At 32.9% G+C, this 16,247-nt stretch overlaps 3 protein-coding genes across 8 annotated transcripts; 2 read left to right on the top strand and 1 right to left on the bottom strand.

Moving 5' to 3' along the window:
• Positions 1–1,704: 1,704 nt before the first annotated feature.
• Positions 1,705–3,332, top strand: LOC110611725 (DPH4 homolog). Of its 4 annotated transcripts, none has more exons than XM_021752144.2 (2): positions 1,705–1,912; positions 2,557–3,332. In XM_021752144.2, exon 2 carries the CDS (start codon positions 2,586–2,588, stop codon positions 3,147–3,149), a length of 564 nt encoding a protein of 187 aa, XP_021607836.1. In that variant the 5' UTR covers positions 1,705–1,912; positions 2,557–2,585; the 3' UTR covers positions 3,150–3,332. The 4 variants fall into 4 exon arrangements, with proteins under 4 accessions (XP_021607836.1, XP_021607835.1, XP_021607834.1 ...); XM_021752143.2 differs by having other exon boundaries at positions 1,705–1,938; XM_021752142.2 differs by having other exon boundaries at positions 1,705–2,246.
• Positions 3,333–4,402: 1,070 nt separating this feature from the next.
• Positions 4,403–12,595, top strand: LOC110611723 (GTP-binding protein BRASSINAZOLE INSENSITIVE PALE GREEN 2, chloroplastic). Of its 3 annotated transcripts, none has more exons than XM_021752127.2 (3): positions 4,403–5,761; positions 6,967–7,134; positions 11,147–12,595. In XM_021752127.2, exons 1-3 carry the CDS (start codon positions 4,535–4,537, stop codon positions 11,177–11,179), a joined length of 1,428 nt encoding a protein of 475 aa, XP_021607819.1. In that variant the 5' UTR covers positions 4,403–4,534; the 3' UTR covers positions 11,180–12,595. The 3 variants fall into 3 exon arrangements, with proteins under 3 accessions (XP_021607819.1, XP_043810734.1, XP_021607818.1); XM_043954799.1 differs by lacking the exon at positions 11,147–12,595 and adding an exon at positions 8,745–9,038 and having other exon boundaries at positions 4,404–5,761; XM_021752126.2 differs by lacking the exon at positions 11,147–12,595 and adding an exon at positions 9,048–9,603 and having other exon boundaries at positions 4,411–5,761.
• On the bottom strand, positions 9,800–13,605 carry LOC110611727 (protein PHOTOSYSTEM I ASSEMBLY 2, chloroplastic). The gene is made up of 6 exons (XM_021752146.2): positions 13,445–13,605; positions 13,135–13,232; positions 12,654–12,819; positions 12,063–12,155; positions 10,427–10,557; positions 9,800–10,258 (listed from the first exon to the last, which is right to left on the bottom strand). Exons 1-5 carry the CDS (start codon positions 13,515–13,517, stop codon positions 10,427–10,429), a joined length of 561 nt encoding a protein of 186 aa, XP_021607838.1. The 5' UTR covers positions 13,518–13,605; the 3' UTR covers positions 9,800–10,258.
• Positions 13,606–16,247: the final 2,642 nt, after the last annotated feature.

Raw genomic sequence — 16,247 nt, 5'->3', positions numbered from 1 at the left:
AATATTACATACAAATAATATATTAAAATATTTTATTATTTGAAAAACTTTATTTTTTATTAATAATATTTTACATAAGACAAATATTATATGTTTAAACTTTTTTTTTTTTCATATTTTAAGTTTTTATTAATAATCTATGATATTATATAAAAATGAAAATAAGAGTACATAATGAAATTAATAAAAAATAATATTAGTGTAATAAAAATATATATTTAAAAATTATTTTATTAGTAAAATAGAATTTTAAGGACTATATTATAATTTATTATTAATTTTTTAAATTTAATTTAATTCTAATGATAACAAATAAAAAAAGTTTAATTTCACTTTAAAATTTAAAAATCGTAAATATTTAAATATTTTTCTAATAAAAAAAAAGTATTTAGCATTTTTAGACAATTATAAATGGCTCCATTTATTTAACTGCGAATATTTTTGAAATAAAATATTTTTACATTTTCTAGAGTTTATTCATTTTTAGTGTTTAACAATTTAAAAAAATTAGAAAATAAAAAATATTTTTATAATTAAAAAAATAATTTGTAAGATAAAATATATTTTAATTTTTAAATTTTAATATAATTAATTAATCAATTCTTATATTTTTAAAATCAAATATTTAAATTTTCAAATTTTAATTGTGTTAAAAATAAAAGTCGTTCTATTTTTTATCGTTAATTTACTGTTTAAATATATTAAAAAGAGCCAATTCAAAAAAAATATATTAAAAAAGAGAATAAATTTTAATTTCAGTAATACCCTATTATCCCTGTTTTCTCTCTCTATCTGCTTCAATCTTCTAGACAATTTAAATCTCTTGTACTCAGCCACCATAATCGATTCACCTCCAGATCCAGAGCCGAGGAAGTTGGGAAGAGCAATCCTGTCAAAGCTAGGGATTGAAAGAGGCAACACTACCTTTGTTGGGCAGCTTGGGAGAAGAGGTGAAGATGCTTATTACCAAAGAGAGAGAACAACGCATGCCCAAGGGAGAAGCAGAAAAGCAAACATAACATGCAACCATAACACTCAGACTTTTATCATAAGAGACCTGCATTGCACATATCACCGTCACTATCATCAACACACTCATACCAACTTTAAACTCAAGACAGACTTGATTCACCAACAATACAAACACCGCATGAAAAAAGGTGATACTACAGAATCGAAATGAGCATAAATTGTACATAGCGGCGCAGTCTGAAATTATTATCGCAACAATTAAGCTTTCTCTCAAAAACATGCAACTATAAAAATCAGACCCAAAAAGGAGAGGATGAAACCTCTTCCTGTTAAGTAGTCTCAAAATACTCACATGCAACAAAATAAAAAAACACCATTAAAATCGAAACAACCAAGCGAAAGCAAACTATACACAGCGGATCAGGAAAAAAATGCTGAAATCAACCGTCTCCCAATGGTCAAAATCCTCACTCCACTAGGTTCACCAAAAATTTTCACCACTCCAAAAAAGTTTTTCACATGGTATACAGTTAAAAAAATCATGTATAAACAAATGCTTTATATCATTTTCAAATAAATTATATAACTGTTTATTTATTAAAAATATTAATTAATAATAAATTTGAACCGAAACTAGAATTTAATTACTAAATTTAACTTTTTGCCTAATTCTTCTTCCTGCTTTGCTAATTTTTTCAACCTGAGCCATTCATCTCAACCGTCCATCCAACCCTATATTTCGAATATTTCGTATATTTCGTAACACAGTATCTCGAAAGCAGAAACATCACAGAACACAAAGTGATATCAATCGCGAGCAATTTAAAAAGTGCCCTCTCGTTGATTTGCGCTTCCTTGAAGTCTTTGAGAGTGAAGATCGGCAGTTTCCCTCTTCTGTACTGTGCAAGAGATCGTTGCAAAGCTATTAACGTTAGAATTGGTATTTAAAGATCTCTCATTGGTTTTGTAAGCTCGTTCCCTCTTGCTCGTTGCTGCTTTCAGGTTTTTAGGTTTAAAAATTTCAATTCAATTTAGTATCTTAATGGTTTCTTAATTTTGGATTTTTATAAAATTCGTGTTCTGTAGAATGAACTTTGGTGATTCTCAATTCATGTTCCTTGATTTAACCTGTTAGCTTTATGTATTGTCATTTCAGTTTATGCCTCTGTGAATTGTTGTTGGTTTGTTAGCTTTCTCAGTCCTAATTGAAATTTTTGGGCCTTCTGTTTGGTGTTTGGACAGAAGGGTTGCTTTTGCTGAGTTATCTTCATTTGGTAATTAACTTCACTGTGTTTAGACCAAATTTGATTTGCAAATTAATTTTCATGTTTGGTATCTTATCTATTAATTGAAGAATCTTACTAGTTTGAAGTTTGTAGAACTGTATCATTGTTAGTTTAGAATCCCTTTGCAAATACTATCCATTTTGGTAAAGTTGGCTCAACTTGATCAATTTAAAGTTTGATGCATACCCACATATTAGATATAGATCTATAAATGAATTCCATTAAAAAAATTATGAAATTAATCCATAGCAAACAAAACTATGGCCTTGATAATTTTTCTTTGAATTATGTGGTGCAGCTAATCTGATAAAAGAACAGCACACAGCTATGCTTCGATGCAAGAATTCTGTAGAAGAATCTCACTATGACATTCTATCTGTCAAAGAAGATGCTAGCTATGAAGAAATTCGTACTAGCTACAAATTAGCCATCCTTAATTATCATCCAGATAAACTGCAAAGCACTTATCAGAAATGTGATAATCAGAATAAGTTACAAGATAGATTTTTGAAGGTGCAGAACGCTTGGGAAATCCTTGGCAATGCAAGGTCACGTGCTGTTTATGATAAAGAGCTACGAGCTTTGAGAAAAGATACAGGAGTTGGAGTTGCAGCAGAAGACCTAAGTTTAGAGGACATGATGATTGAAGATGGTGGAGAAGTGGTGGAGCTCTTTTACCAGTGCCGATGTGGTGATTATTTCTCAGTTGATTCTTCAGAGTTGGAGAAAATGGGATATACATTGTTGAGGGATGAAAATAAGGTATCTTTTGAAACAGCAGCAACAGATGCTTTAGCATCAGTTGTTCTGCCTTGTGGTTCATGTTCTTTGCAAGTCCGTCTATTGATTAATACAGGCATTAAGGTTCCAATCAATGATAATAATCTGTAATCCTTTAGATAATCTTGGCTAGATGCTTTGTTGATTTGTTTGATTGCTTAGGAGTCTACAAAATGCACAAGTTAAACCTGCCATTTTCTAGTTTGCAAACCATAATTTACAATTTTGCTTTTCCTTTTAGTTATGTTTAGGATTCGTTTGGTGTCATTGGAAGATATATCCACAGTTGTCAAGCCCAACAAATTCTGAAACGTGTTCAACATCTGTAGTCTAATTCTCCACATTGCTGGGGTATCTGTTTTATCAACAAATAATGGTTAAGATCAAGGCTTTCAAGATGGTATAAATCAATCACGAGGAATTTGCATTGATTCAGAAGCTGTAGTTTTTAATGATCTCCGAGTTTTTATATATATATATAGGCTACATGAAATTTGCCATGGTGAACCTTATTTTGCATGTCACCGGTTGCCATTTAATTTCATGCTCCTTTATTAAGGAAAAAAAAAGTGAGATTAGCTTATTTTTAATATCTTAAAAGTTTTAGAAATTAAATTAACTGATCACCTCAACAACTATTTAGCTTAAATATTATATCTAATTAGATAAATTTACAAAAATAAAATATCCAAATGAGTATTAGAGAAATTAGTTATTTAGTTTGTTTAATAAATTTAATTGATTAATCACTCTATTTTCAGAAGTATATAAAATTTTTATTTATTTATAGAAAATAATTTATTTTTGAAAAATATTTTTATAATAAATATTTTATATAAAATTTTATAATATTTATATAAACAAATATTTTTCAAAAATAACTTATTATTTATTGATTAATTTTAACTTAAAAAATAAAATAAATTAACAAATTTATATATCACTTCCTTTTAAATTTTTTATTAATTAATTTCTTTAAGTCTCGAAAGAAAATATAAAAAATAATTTTTAAAAAAACATATTTTTAAACAAATATCTAAATAATCATTATTTTTAGGTGGTTGATTATTTAGTTTCTATTTTTTAAACAATTAACTATTTCAAATAATTTGGAAAATGATTAAAATGTTCTTTCTTCTAATTAGTCGCTACAATTTTTTAAAACATAATTATTTAATTTCTATAATTTTAAAAACAATAATTATTTATAATTATTTAATATTTATAATTATAAAACTATAATTATTTAATATTATAATTTTAAAATTTAATCCATATTTTCACCTAAATTAAATAATAAATAATTAAAATAATTATGACTAAATATATTTCAGATAATAATTTTTCCAAAATATGAATGCCTTGCAATTATTATTATATATATATATAATATACAAAAACTAGCTAGAGGAGCCATGGCTGCTAAAAGCCTAAAACCCTAAACCCTGTTCAACCGCTACGAAACATCGTCCTAACCAGGAAGGTGAAGAGCAGAAATGAACATAGCCAGAAATCTCTCTGCTTCAAAATCCAGAATAAAATCCCTACTTTCCCTTTCTCCCTTTGCCCAATCTTTAGCATCTCTCTCAAATACCCAATTTCACCATTGCCCAATGCCCCCACCTTCACTTTCCCTCTCATTTTTCTCTTCACAATCCACCAATTCAAACCCACCACCTAAACACCAGCCTTCTCCTTTGCTCCTCAGCCGTGATGGAAATTACGACGATGCTACTCCTCCCACTGCCGTCTGCCCCGGCTGTGGGATTCATATGCAGAACTCAAATCCTAAACTTCCTGGTTTCTTCACCAAGCCCTCAATCAAGGACCCGAATTACAAGTCCAGTACCCATCTCGTTCCTGTTTCATTGGAATTTGAATTCTCAAATTCCCTGAAAAAGGGTGTTGTAACTGATCCTGAAAGCCCTTCCAGTAATCCTGGTTCCACCCAAAACTCGGCATTGGAGAGACCTGTTGTGTGCGCGCGGTGTCACTCTTTAAGACATTATGGGAAAGTGAAGGATCCGACAGTGGAGAACTTGTTGCCGGAATTCGATTTTTACCACACGGTTGGTAAGCGTTTGGTGTCGGCTACTGGAGCCCGCTCAGTGGTTCTTCTGGTCGTTGATGCGGTGGATTTTGTTGGTTCGTTTCCAAAGAAGGTAGCCAAGTTAGTTTCGGATGCAATTGAGGATAATTTTACTGCATGGAAAGAAGGGAAGTCAGGGAATGTGCCTAGAATTGTTCTTGTAGTTACTAAGCTTGACTTGTTGCCTACTTCTGTATCACCTACTAGATTTGAGCATTGGGTCAGACAAAGAGCGAGGGAAGGTGGTGCCAGTGTTATAAAGAAAGTGCATTTTGTAAGCGCAGTTAAAGATTGGGGATTGAAGGATTTGGTTGAGGATGTGATTCAATTGGCAGGGCCTAGAGGGAATGTGTGGGCTGTAGGAATGCAGAATGCTGGGAAAAGTACATTGATAAATGCCATGGTGAAGTGGGCTGGTGGAGATGAAGGGAATTTATCGCTTCTGACGGAGGCACCTGTTCCTGGAACAACATTAGGAATTGTTAGGATGGAGGGTGTTCTTCCAAGGCAGGCAAAGTTATTTGACACACCGGGGCTTTTGAATCCTCATCAGATTACAACACGGCTAACTAGAGAAGAGCAGAAGCTTGTTCACATTGGTAAAGAGTTGAAACCAAGAACATATAGGATCAAGGTTAGTTTGCTTGAATTGTTATAAGTCTTGACGAAGTATAAATGTAATGTTCTTGTTAAATTTCAGAATTTGAAGTCTTTTTATATCTGCTGGTTTCTTGTGATGTTCAAATTTATGGAGATGAACTGAAGACTAATAGATCTGATGGAATATGTTTTTTGTGATTCGTGTATTTGTGTTCTAATGGATATTATGCATAAGAAAGCTTCTATGATGCATTCCAGAGGAGCTAATTTCTTTTAGTGGAAATTTTTGCTTTTTCTCTTGATGGTGAAAGAAAATTCTTTAAGCTTGTCCCACTTCTTGTCAGAAGAAGAGGTTCTATTTCTATGAATAGCCATAGCTTCTTGGTACTCATATTCTGTTCCCTAGTTTCATTAAATTTAAAAGAAATGGGTCATCGAAGGGCCAATAAGATCAGTTTTATCCCTTCTTCCATGTCTTACTTATAGTAGAGGAAAGGTTTGCCTTCAATTATTGCTTATACTCCCCCCTTGTAGCAGCTTTCTCATGGGTCTTTACTGCCTAAAAATATAGTGCTATGCTCCATGAATTGCATTTGATTTTTATCTAAAGAAGTTGAATGGTTTTTTAGGTCTATACTTTACCACCAAATATATCCCAAAAATGGGTCATTGTTTTGATAAAAACTTCAGAATATCTCATTTTGAATCGACTGTGATTCTTTCAATTTACCCATGACTTGTGATAGTAAGATACTATGGGAATTTGAGTTCAGATCTAGATTGTACATTCTTCAATTTCCTATAATTATTTTGAGTCATTTATCTGATTTTGGAATTTGTTTGGTATTATTGTTGGAACTGCTATTGAGAAATTAAAATTTGATTTTAGTTAAATTTGATATGTTTTGGTCATAAGCACTTTAAAGCAATTAAACAACTTATTTAATAGCATCTAAAAGTGTGCTGTTTCAAAAGTGCTTGCTTGTTTTGCCCCCTCCTCCCCCCCCCCCCCCCCCCCCCCCAACCAACCTAGGCAATATGCTAAGTAAAACCGATTAGGAAGAAATTTTCTAATGCTAAGAGCATACATAGTTTTCTTACTATCAACATATTGCATCCTTTACATCTCTAATGCAGCATGAAATTCTTGATCTTTTTTTTTTTGGAATGAGAGAACTTTCTGCCTAATTGATTTGGGTTTGACTTGTATTTCACTCATCTTAAATTTATTGGTTACAGGAAGGCCATTCAATTCATATTGGTGGTCTTATAAGGTTGGACATTGAAGAATTATCAGCAGATTCTGTATATGTCACAGTATGGGCATCTCCATATCTTCCATTACATATGGGGAAAACAGAAAATGCAAACACTATGTTAGAAGACCATTTTGGTCGTCAATTACAGGTATGATTTGCTTTGATTAATAACTGATACTTCTTGATTTTCTATTATAGTAATATAGAGTCCCCATTATCTTATATGAGTAATGAAGAACAAGTTTGGAATCAATCTGCAATTAATATTTGAAATTTGGATTTGATGGTAGTCAAAATAAGATTCTGAGCTTTGTACTTGGAATTCATTAGTCAGCCAATTCTACCAATTGATATTATGTCTAAGAACGAATTAAATGATAGAACTCTGAGGAGCGGAAATGATATGAAAGATCTCTCTAATTTTATTCTTTCAACTATCATAAAGCATTACATGCATAGGCATGTGTAGAACAAACCTATGGGTAATATATTAACTCTCCTAAGATTTTTTTTTATTGGAATATTAACTCTATTACTGTAGAACTATTGGGACTGCATAAATACATGATGAAAGTATTTTTGTTAATATTAAAAAAAAAAATTAGTAATTATTAGTAATAAAAAATATTTTTATTAATTTATACTTCTATCAACACTACAATTTTGTTTTATATCCTTCATTCACATGGGTATACCAAAAGCATCCTTAACATGGTTTTAAGACTACCATTACCTTATTTAAAGGTTTTCAAACGAGCCATAGCCGTTAAGGCCGTTATGTCACGGTGAAAAAAAATTGTATTGGTAACAGCCATTACACAATGGTCACTGCCAATGGTCATAAAGGTTGTTACTCTCATTTGATGAGCGGAGATCTTCAGAATTGCTACAGGAGACAGCTTTCACCTGATCTATGAATTATTGAAGGCAGAAAGACAATTTTTTTCTTCACATTTTGAAGCCATCCATTTTCCTTCCAAGCCAAATTTCATTCCTTTTCTGATTTCCTCAATTTTCTCTCAAGTTTCTCTAAATTTCTCTCAACTTCCAAGACTCTTCAAGTGCTATTAATCAACTCCTCTACAAATTTTTATGTTGAAGAGCTCACATCATCTAATAAGATACCAAGTGGTTTTATAAAGTGCTATTTGTAAAAGGTTGCTTTTTATGATTTTTCAACAAATATTATGCAAAAGGTTAAGTTAAAATGTTAAATTAGAAATTTAAAACTTTAGAAGTTTAGAATTACAACCTAATATTTATTAAATTAAGTTTTATACTCTTATTATAAGATTAAAAAATTATAAAAAAATATGTAGCAAGTATAAAAAGGAATAACCCTTAAATTAAAAGGTAGTTTCTTTGAATAATAAAACTGTGACCAAGAATGTAGTTGCCACCGTGATTTGAAACCATGATCCTTGATCTTTTCATTATCAAGTTACCAGACAACCATCTTAACATCAATATTTCTAACACGTTGTGATATGTCCCTTAGATTCCCAGCAATCATTATAGTCATTACAATCTTATCCATTCAGCTATTTTAAACTTTGTCAAATATTTGTTAATATGAATTTTCACTGGTTCATTTCAGCTAGCCGAATGCACACACCAACTAGAAAAATGTGAAATTTACTACATGGGGTAAAAACCTATTGATCATTAATTTTGACGCTCGTGGACCTAAAATAAAAAGTTTTGACGCCTATTTTGCCTACTTCCAGAAAAATCTTCGAACTATTTGATGTTTTCTAGCTGTGCCAGGACATTCTATGATTGATTCATCTGCATTGGATACACAAAGTGATTAGTAGCTACACAAGTTAATCTCTGACCTTTCAAATTTGTTGAGATTTTTACCAACTGCTAAGGAAAATTCAGTGAAAAAATAGTCCAATTAAATAGACAAGCTAGATTGTCCTATTTGAGACCATAATAGTAGGAGATCTTATGTGAGCAGTATGACCTGTGCTGCTCCTAACCCTTATGTATTATCTTTGGAACATTGACGAGATAAAATGGTTGGTCAGTTACAAGATTTTAGCGTTTATATTTCAGCCTCCAATTGGGGAGAAACGAGTTCAGGAGCTTGGCAAATGGGTGAGAAAGGAATTCCACATCTCTGGCAGCACTTGGGATTCAAGTTCTGTAGACATTGCTGCAGCTGGTCTGGGGTGGTTTGCCATTGGACTTAAAGGCGAGGCAGTCGTAGGGGCTTGGACATATGAAGGAGTTGATGTTGTTGCTTGTAATTCTTTAATTCCATTCAGATCACAGATTTTTGAAATAGCAGGATTTACCGTATCGAAAATCGTCTCCAAGGCTGACCAAGCTTTAAATAAATTGAAGCGTCAAAGTGAAAACAAGAGAAAAAGAAGTGACCATCAGGAAAGTATCTGTGGCTGATGAATCATTATCATCAATCGTTGATGCAAAGAAGAAACTTCTTGTTCATGCAAGAAGGAGAAGAATGTGTAGACTAATATCAAGTAGGTGATAGGTGAAGAGGAAAGGAAATCGTCATTTTTTGAGTATTTGTTTACATTAATTAAATAATAATTTGTAATATCATTAGTATGCTAAATTAATTTTAATTTTGATGCAGAGTTTATCATGTAGTATTCTTGACAGATTAGCACGCACGTGATTCCTTTCCATAAGTGAAAATTTTGATAAAAATGATACAGAATTAACTAAAAGATGGGGAGCATTCACAGGTCACTCGATAGTAAGCTCACAAGTGACTCACTGCAACTAGCATCAAGCAATATCGCAGATTAGCAGTCACATATCTATTAGTTCATGTCAAATACACTGCAAGAGCAGATGAATTGATCTAATCATTTCAGAAACAAATGTATCTTACAACCTTGTCTAAAATTACATTTGAAAACTACTACATTGAATCTGGTACCCAAGTACAGATGATCACCCATCAACCAACACAAGGCAAAGCACCATTAGGTTCTCTTATAACTGTTTATGCAGTGGACATGCATCTCATGTTTCAAGTAGGGAAGAAAGGAGATGGTTCACTGTCCTCTGATTGGACCTACTTTGAATGAAACAGCATGGCATACATAAAATCAAAGCTTAGGTTATTTCTATAACTACATCAAAGAAGAAAAAGCTCCTGATGTGTGCTAGGCATGGAGGTAATGCTCAGACTATGCACTGATACTGTTGCTGGCTACATTCACCTTCTCATATAATCTTACAATCAAAATTCCATAACAATGTTCCCAAAATTTTGTACTCGTCGGAGTAGCCTGCCAAAGTAAAGCAATTGTACATGAAGCATTATCTGTGACCATTTTAAACCATCCCCCACCCCCTTTTAATTTTACTGGAATGCTTTATTCACGCTTCAAATAAAATGGATTGTGAAGCAATATGAAAATCCAGCAAGAGAGCAATGAAGAAGTAAAAGAACTTACTCAAGATCCAGGCAATAGCCGACCGTTATACATCTTATCAAGTAATTGCCTTGCATCAGGCCTCCTTAGAAGACCTTTGTTATTTGGTAAACCAGTACCTAAGCAAACAGGACATACAAGTTTGCCCCGACCTGCTCATAAAGAAATTGAAATGACTCAATAAAATTGAAAAATCAACAATAGGAAGGTTAAAAGGAAATTCAAGTAAACAGAATGACAACACTATTATAATGAGATCTTTAGATATTTCAGCTTTCAAAGAGTCCAGAAGATCCTTCAATATGGTTTTCAGTATATGCGGGACAACTTTAGCTTCTCAAGAAGTTCTACAAATAAAGAGAACGCTCCAATAAAAATTTAGCTCAATGGGCAAGTAGACAATTCCTAATTCCCATATAAGAATAATTCACAATTCACAGTGATTCAGGATATGAAATTAATAAAATTGCAATATCCCTGCAATCTCTAAATCTTTAACAATGGTAACTAGCAGCTGCAGAATTGTATTTTCAGATATCAGTCAAAAGCCAAAAGAAAAAGAGTGCTTTCTCTCTTTTCATTTCTGGAAAATCAAGGTAGTCTTTTCTTTCTGTTAAGAATCTTATTATAAACATGGGGATACCAAAAAAAAAAAAAAGAAATCTCTGGTAAAACCTGGTTTTGCTTTCAATATCAGCATATAGTAATCAGTTTTACCTAATCAATATTTCCTTATTGCAGATTCTCCAAGTGATGCTACTAACAGCACACTGACATCTCCCGTTCATAATTTCTTACAGTGGAAAAAGAAACCCCTTTGCTCATGCAAAGAACTCGCACTTGATTTTTAGAGTCCACAGGGATTATATTTCCAGTGTACTCGAGGTTTACACAATTAAAAAGCTCACATTTGATTAACATAATTATGTTTATACATCGCAGCAAATATGCAGCTTGCCCGAAATGCTTCAAGAGGTGCTACTCCATTACAAATACAAGATATATTTTGCAATAGATGAGACTCCAATTACAATTGGAGATCGTATTGAACAATACCATTGCTCATGTGGCAATCTATGTTGATTCTAGTAAATGAGCAAACTTTAATTACTAATTTAATAAATGGTTAATTAGCGGTAAATGTGAAAATATTAATTACTAATGCACCCAACAAAGACTCCTCTCCTTACTGTTGTGAATATTTTAATTAAATATGTTCCATTATGAATATTCTACAACCCATCTTTTTATATTTTTAACAAATACAACAATATACTGCCATTCATAATTCTATTATCTTGTCATCATACATTGGATTATGGCATATTTATTTTATTCTCAAACTATAAATGCTATTTTACAATATAACATTTCAGTATTACTTTTGTTGGTGATTATTTCATGATAAGTTCATAAAATTTCATGTGATGTTAATACTTAAAAAGTTATTAATATAATATGAAAAAGGTATATTAAACCAGCAGAATGTGTGGGCATCTCACTAGTATTCAGATGATTACTCTGTTATACAGTTGTGGCTGCATCTATACTAAATTTCTCTTAATGTAAATGCATAAAAGAGAAACCAGCATGCATGTGCTCTTTTAGTGCTAAAATTGAAGTTATTAGAATTATACATCAAAGGAAATACATGTACCATAGCAATTAGGGCATTCTGTAAACTCATAAACATCCTTAGCACGTTTTCTGTTCAGAGCTTTCCATTTTCCTGTACCACCACACATATCACCTATACAAAAAACAAAACCAATGTACTATAGGCCAGTTTAAAGGGTGAATAAAGACAATGACATTTTCAAAGTGCATTTGCAGGAAGATGAGACTAGCAGCCATTGAAGTTATTTAGAAATATATAACATAGACCACCAAATGCATGGTATGGAAGGTTGAGGACACAAGATATAGAAGTGAGAGTGAGAGGAGAAATGAAGAACAAGAAGAAGAAGAGAAAGAAAGAAAGAAAGAAAGATAAAGGTAGACTAAGAATGAGTTGGGATATTGACTAAAGATTTAGAAGTAATAGATGCTTCTATAAAACTGACCCTAAGTTCAATAGAATGAAGGGAATAGATCTGTATTGATTTTCATTTTGAACCAACTTTGCAAGTAAGAGATACAAATTTTGCATTGCAAAAAAAAAAAGGAAAACGAAAAGAAAAACCCTCGGGCCTAATGCTCTCATTTATCATGAAAGATATACAAGAAAGAGAAGCAAAATAATGCTTACAAAGTACAGCACCACTGCCTCCGCAATTTCGGCATACAGCTCTTTCTTTTCCATCTAAAGCAACTGCCTTTGGGATGGAGATGGAGGTTCCAGCATTACTAATCAGCACCAAAGTTGAGCATAAACAACTAATGCACCGACGCCTTGATGTTGATGCTTGAGACTCCTGTAATAAATATGAAACTTCAACTGGATAAGGACACAAACCTCAATATTTGACAATAGCAATAAAATGTTTGCTACAAACAGAAGCTAAACCCTGTCCCTGTTGGAAAGATTCTGGTAAAGTAATTTCAATGTGCCCAAACTAGGGAAGCAGGATAACTTTTCATCCACAATTCCTAGAAGCACATTTAACAAATTCAACAACTATATGCAACACAAATGGTATTAGCACTCATCAAATCGTAGGCACAACATCAAGCATTTCAAAAGAAGAAACCAATAAACTGAGCACTGTCCTTAACGACGAAACTTTCACCTCGATTGATTCCAAGAACTGGTCGGGAACTTCAGAAGAGCGGTTCTCATTTTCCAAACTTGATCTCACTCGAATCCCGATTGAGTTGGATTTGAACGCTATACATCACAAATAAATTACACAATTAAAACGAATGTTCTACCAACCAACGATAAATTTGAAGAAACAGAATCTGTGGGTATTCCGAAGAAATTCAAGAAGCGCCCAAGTTGATTTTGCTCCAAGTACAAGAAGCAAATCGTTTGCCTACACCTGTGAAGAAACTAAAATTGAATTAAAGGACAAAAAGGTGCAGCGAGAGAGAACTCACAGTGACGAGACGAAGTTTTAGAGGAGAAAGAGAAGCGTTGAGGGATAGCGGAGATATGAGCAGAGGACGCCATGCTCCCCCTCTGACTGAAAAAATTTGTGGAGGGAGATTATCCGTTGAATCGCTTCAATCAGTTATAAAAACGAATCGGGTGCTTGTTGGGCTGACCTGATCCGATATTGGCCCTGAGATGGGTTCGCGGTCTCTTAAGCGTATCTCCACTGAGGGATGATATATCGAGATGGACGGTTAAAAGGGTTTTTTTTTTTTTTTTTTTTTTTATATAATCAATAATATAAAAATTTTCATTAATAAATATATGTCGAAACCTTAGTGATTAAAACAATTAATAATACAATTTAAGAGGCTTTTTGTCAAATTAGGAGTGAAAATTTTTTATTTGTAAATTTGAAATTGAGATAAAATTATTTATAAATTTAGAGTTTGACTATAAGATAACAGTAGAAAAAGGTTAGGACGTTCCGACGCCTCCATTCTATAAAAAATTATTATATATTATATATAATATAATTATAATATATATAATTATAATATAAATATATTACGTATAATTATTATTTAAATATATGTAAAGTTTATTAAATATAAAATTTATTAAAACTTTACCACTTTTAATAATAATAAATTAATATTACGAGTCATTTGTATGTATTAAAATTATAATACATAAAAGATTTATAAATTTTTATTAATATTTAGATGAAATTAATAATTTATAATAAATAAATAATAGTGAATGATATAACTAAATTTAATTTAAGAAATAAGAAAGATATTAATAACGATTAAATTCAATTATACAAAATTCACAATAATATTTTTATGTCTAACGATAACCATGTAAATGACTGTCCGTGTCACAATATCGTGGTCTCCTCTCACCAGGGCGTCTTGTGTTGTACCGACACCCGTCAAATGATGGCTCCTGTTGAGCCTCTTGAGAATTTCCAATGTCATTGTCAACCATAGATATATTTAAATCAGGAAGTTGAGATCGAGGCCTTAAACTCTCCCCAATAATTAGATTCTGAGTTGCAAAATCGAAATCCCCTGAATAAGGGGTTGTAGAAAATTAAAAAAAAAAAAACAAGTTAAGTCGGCTTGAGGGATCATCCAATAATTGTCGGGAGAATGCTAGAAAAACAGACTCTAATAGAATATGTGGTTGCGCAGGGGAGAAGAAGTCGAACTACGTGCTAGCCATGTCTTCCCCTCTAGTCTGATCGTAATTGGAAGGAGTTGGAGTAAATGACTGAAAAGGCATAGAAGAAGACCCTGGTGTCCATCCTGTATACTGACTCTGAAAATCATCTCCATAAGTGGGCATGTGTGAAGATTGGCCCAATTCTGTATATGAGCCGTATGGATGGAATGCAACCGCTGATGGTATCTGCATTACACCAAGGTCTAGCATAAGCCGTGAAATCTCTGTCTCCCTTCATGGCCTGGTAGTGTGGCGACGATGTCATGGGGGGTTCCTCGAGGAGGAGGGCGCATCATGTATATCATCTGGAAGTGGTTGGGAAGGTGGCGCCGACTATGGAGGTGATATTTGGGAAATGCGATTGAATATACGAAGTGCATGAAACATCGAATTGATCGCATTTCCAATCTTTTCTATTGTCGGGTGACGAACTTGACTCGCCCATAAGCAGTAGTTCTCCAGACCATCCTCCTGTAAAATGTATTTATTAAAATATCAATCCCAAAAGTTAGGTATTGTAATTATTTTTATAATTAATACAGAAATACAATGTTACCACAGCGCCGATTGATGTACCCTTTTGAGATACCCACCGACGTGCAATCATTCTGTACCATTCCATATATTGTGAATGGTAATGTAAAGGTTGGGTCAGAGTATTGCTGGCGATAATCTGTCGGTGCCTTGATTCCCAGAGTGCAATCTAATGTTGGTTCTTGATCATCCAGTTGGTAGACGAAGATGTTAATTTTATTGAATGCATATCATCTGTTTGACATGGTGGTTGTGGAATGGGTTGAGAAAATCCAAACTGTCTCAGCACCCTGTCAGGTTGATACCACTCTACAATATGAAAACAAATAAGTGGCACAACTGATCTCCATATTTGTCTACCCTGTAGACAGTAATCTGGCATAGCATCCACCACATCATCAGAGTATAGCTCCCATATAAACTGTGTAGATAAGATAATGTAAAAGGTTAAAATTATATAATTTGAATTGACATGTAATTAAAAGGTAAAGAATGATGACCTCTTCGACTAGCACATGCGTTGTAACTTCGGTAATACTTCTAGTATTACTCCACCTAGACGATATATAGTTTGGAATTAGTAACAAGATGTTGGATTTAATGGTATAATAGTAAAATAAAAATGTATGACTTTAGGGTATAGCACATACCGACTGCGAATCGGTGTATCTAGAAGTGGATTTATCTAGGAGATGGTCAGAGCAATTATTTTTATTCTATCCCATGTCCAAATCTGTAAAATGTGCAGTGCCCCGCCCATTTGCTGCACTTGTGGTGATATAGCTCTGCAAAGCTCTTTATAAAGCCAAGCAAGGCAGGCTATACCCCAGTTATATTGACCACAGGTGTTGAAATTAGCCAGTAGTGGCAAAAATATTAGATTGACCCTATGAGTAGACCGATCTACAAATAGCGATCTACCTATTAGCCGTAAAAGGAAAACCCGAGCATGCCTCTGAATAGTAACATCATCAGCGTACTCTGGAATGTGGTGAAAGTTTTCTCTCAACCAGGTCAGTACAATTGTATTTCCCTTCATAACAT

Source organism: Manihot esculenta, chromosome 3, assembly GCF_001659605.2.
Source record: "Manihot esculenta cultivar AM560-2 chromosome 3, M.esculenta_v8, whole genome shotgun sequence".
NCBI classification, from domain to species: domain Eukaryota; kingdom Viridiplantae; phylum Streptophyta; class Magnoliopsida; order Malpighiales; family Euphorbiaceae; genus Manihot; species Manihot esculenta.
This window is presented reverse-complemented; position numbering and strand designations above follow the sequence as displayed.

Coding starts and splice junctions, on each gene's coding strand:
- LOC110611723 (XM_021752126.2), top strand. CDS start 4,535: ATGAACATAGCCAGAAATCTCTCTGCTTCAAAATCCAGAATAAAATCC. Junction 5,762..6,966: donor CAAGAACATATAGGATCAAG/GTTAGTTTGCTT, acceptor TATTGGTTACAG/GAAGGCCATTCAATTCATAT. Junction 7,135..9,047: donor ATTTTGGTCGTCAATTACAG/GTATGATTTGCT, acceptor TTTATATTTCAG/CCTCCAATTGGGGAGAAACG.
- LOC110611725 (XM_021752144.2), top strand. CDS start 2,586: ATGCTTCGATGCAAGAATTCTGTAGAAGAATCTCACTATGACATTCTA.
- LOC110611727 (XM_021752146.2), bottom strand. CDS start 13,517: ATGGCGTCCTCTGCTCATATCTCCGCTATCCCTCAACGCTTCTCTTTC. Junction 12,820..13,134: donor AGTTCTTGGAATCAATCGAG/GTGAAAGTTTCG, acceptor TATTTATTACAG/GAGTCTCAAGCATCAACATC. Junction 10,558..12,062: donor AGAATGCCCTAATTGCTATG/GTACATGTATTT, acceptor CTTTATGAGCAG/GTCGGGGCAAACTTGTATGT.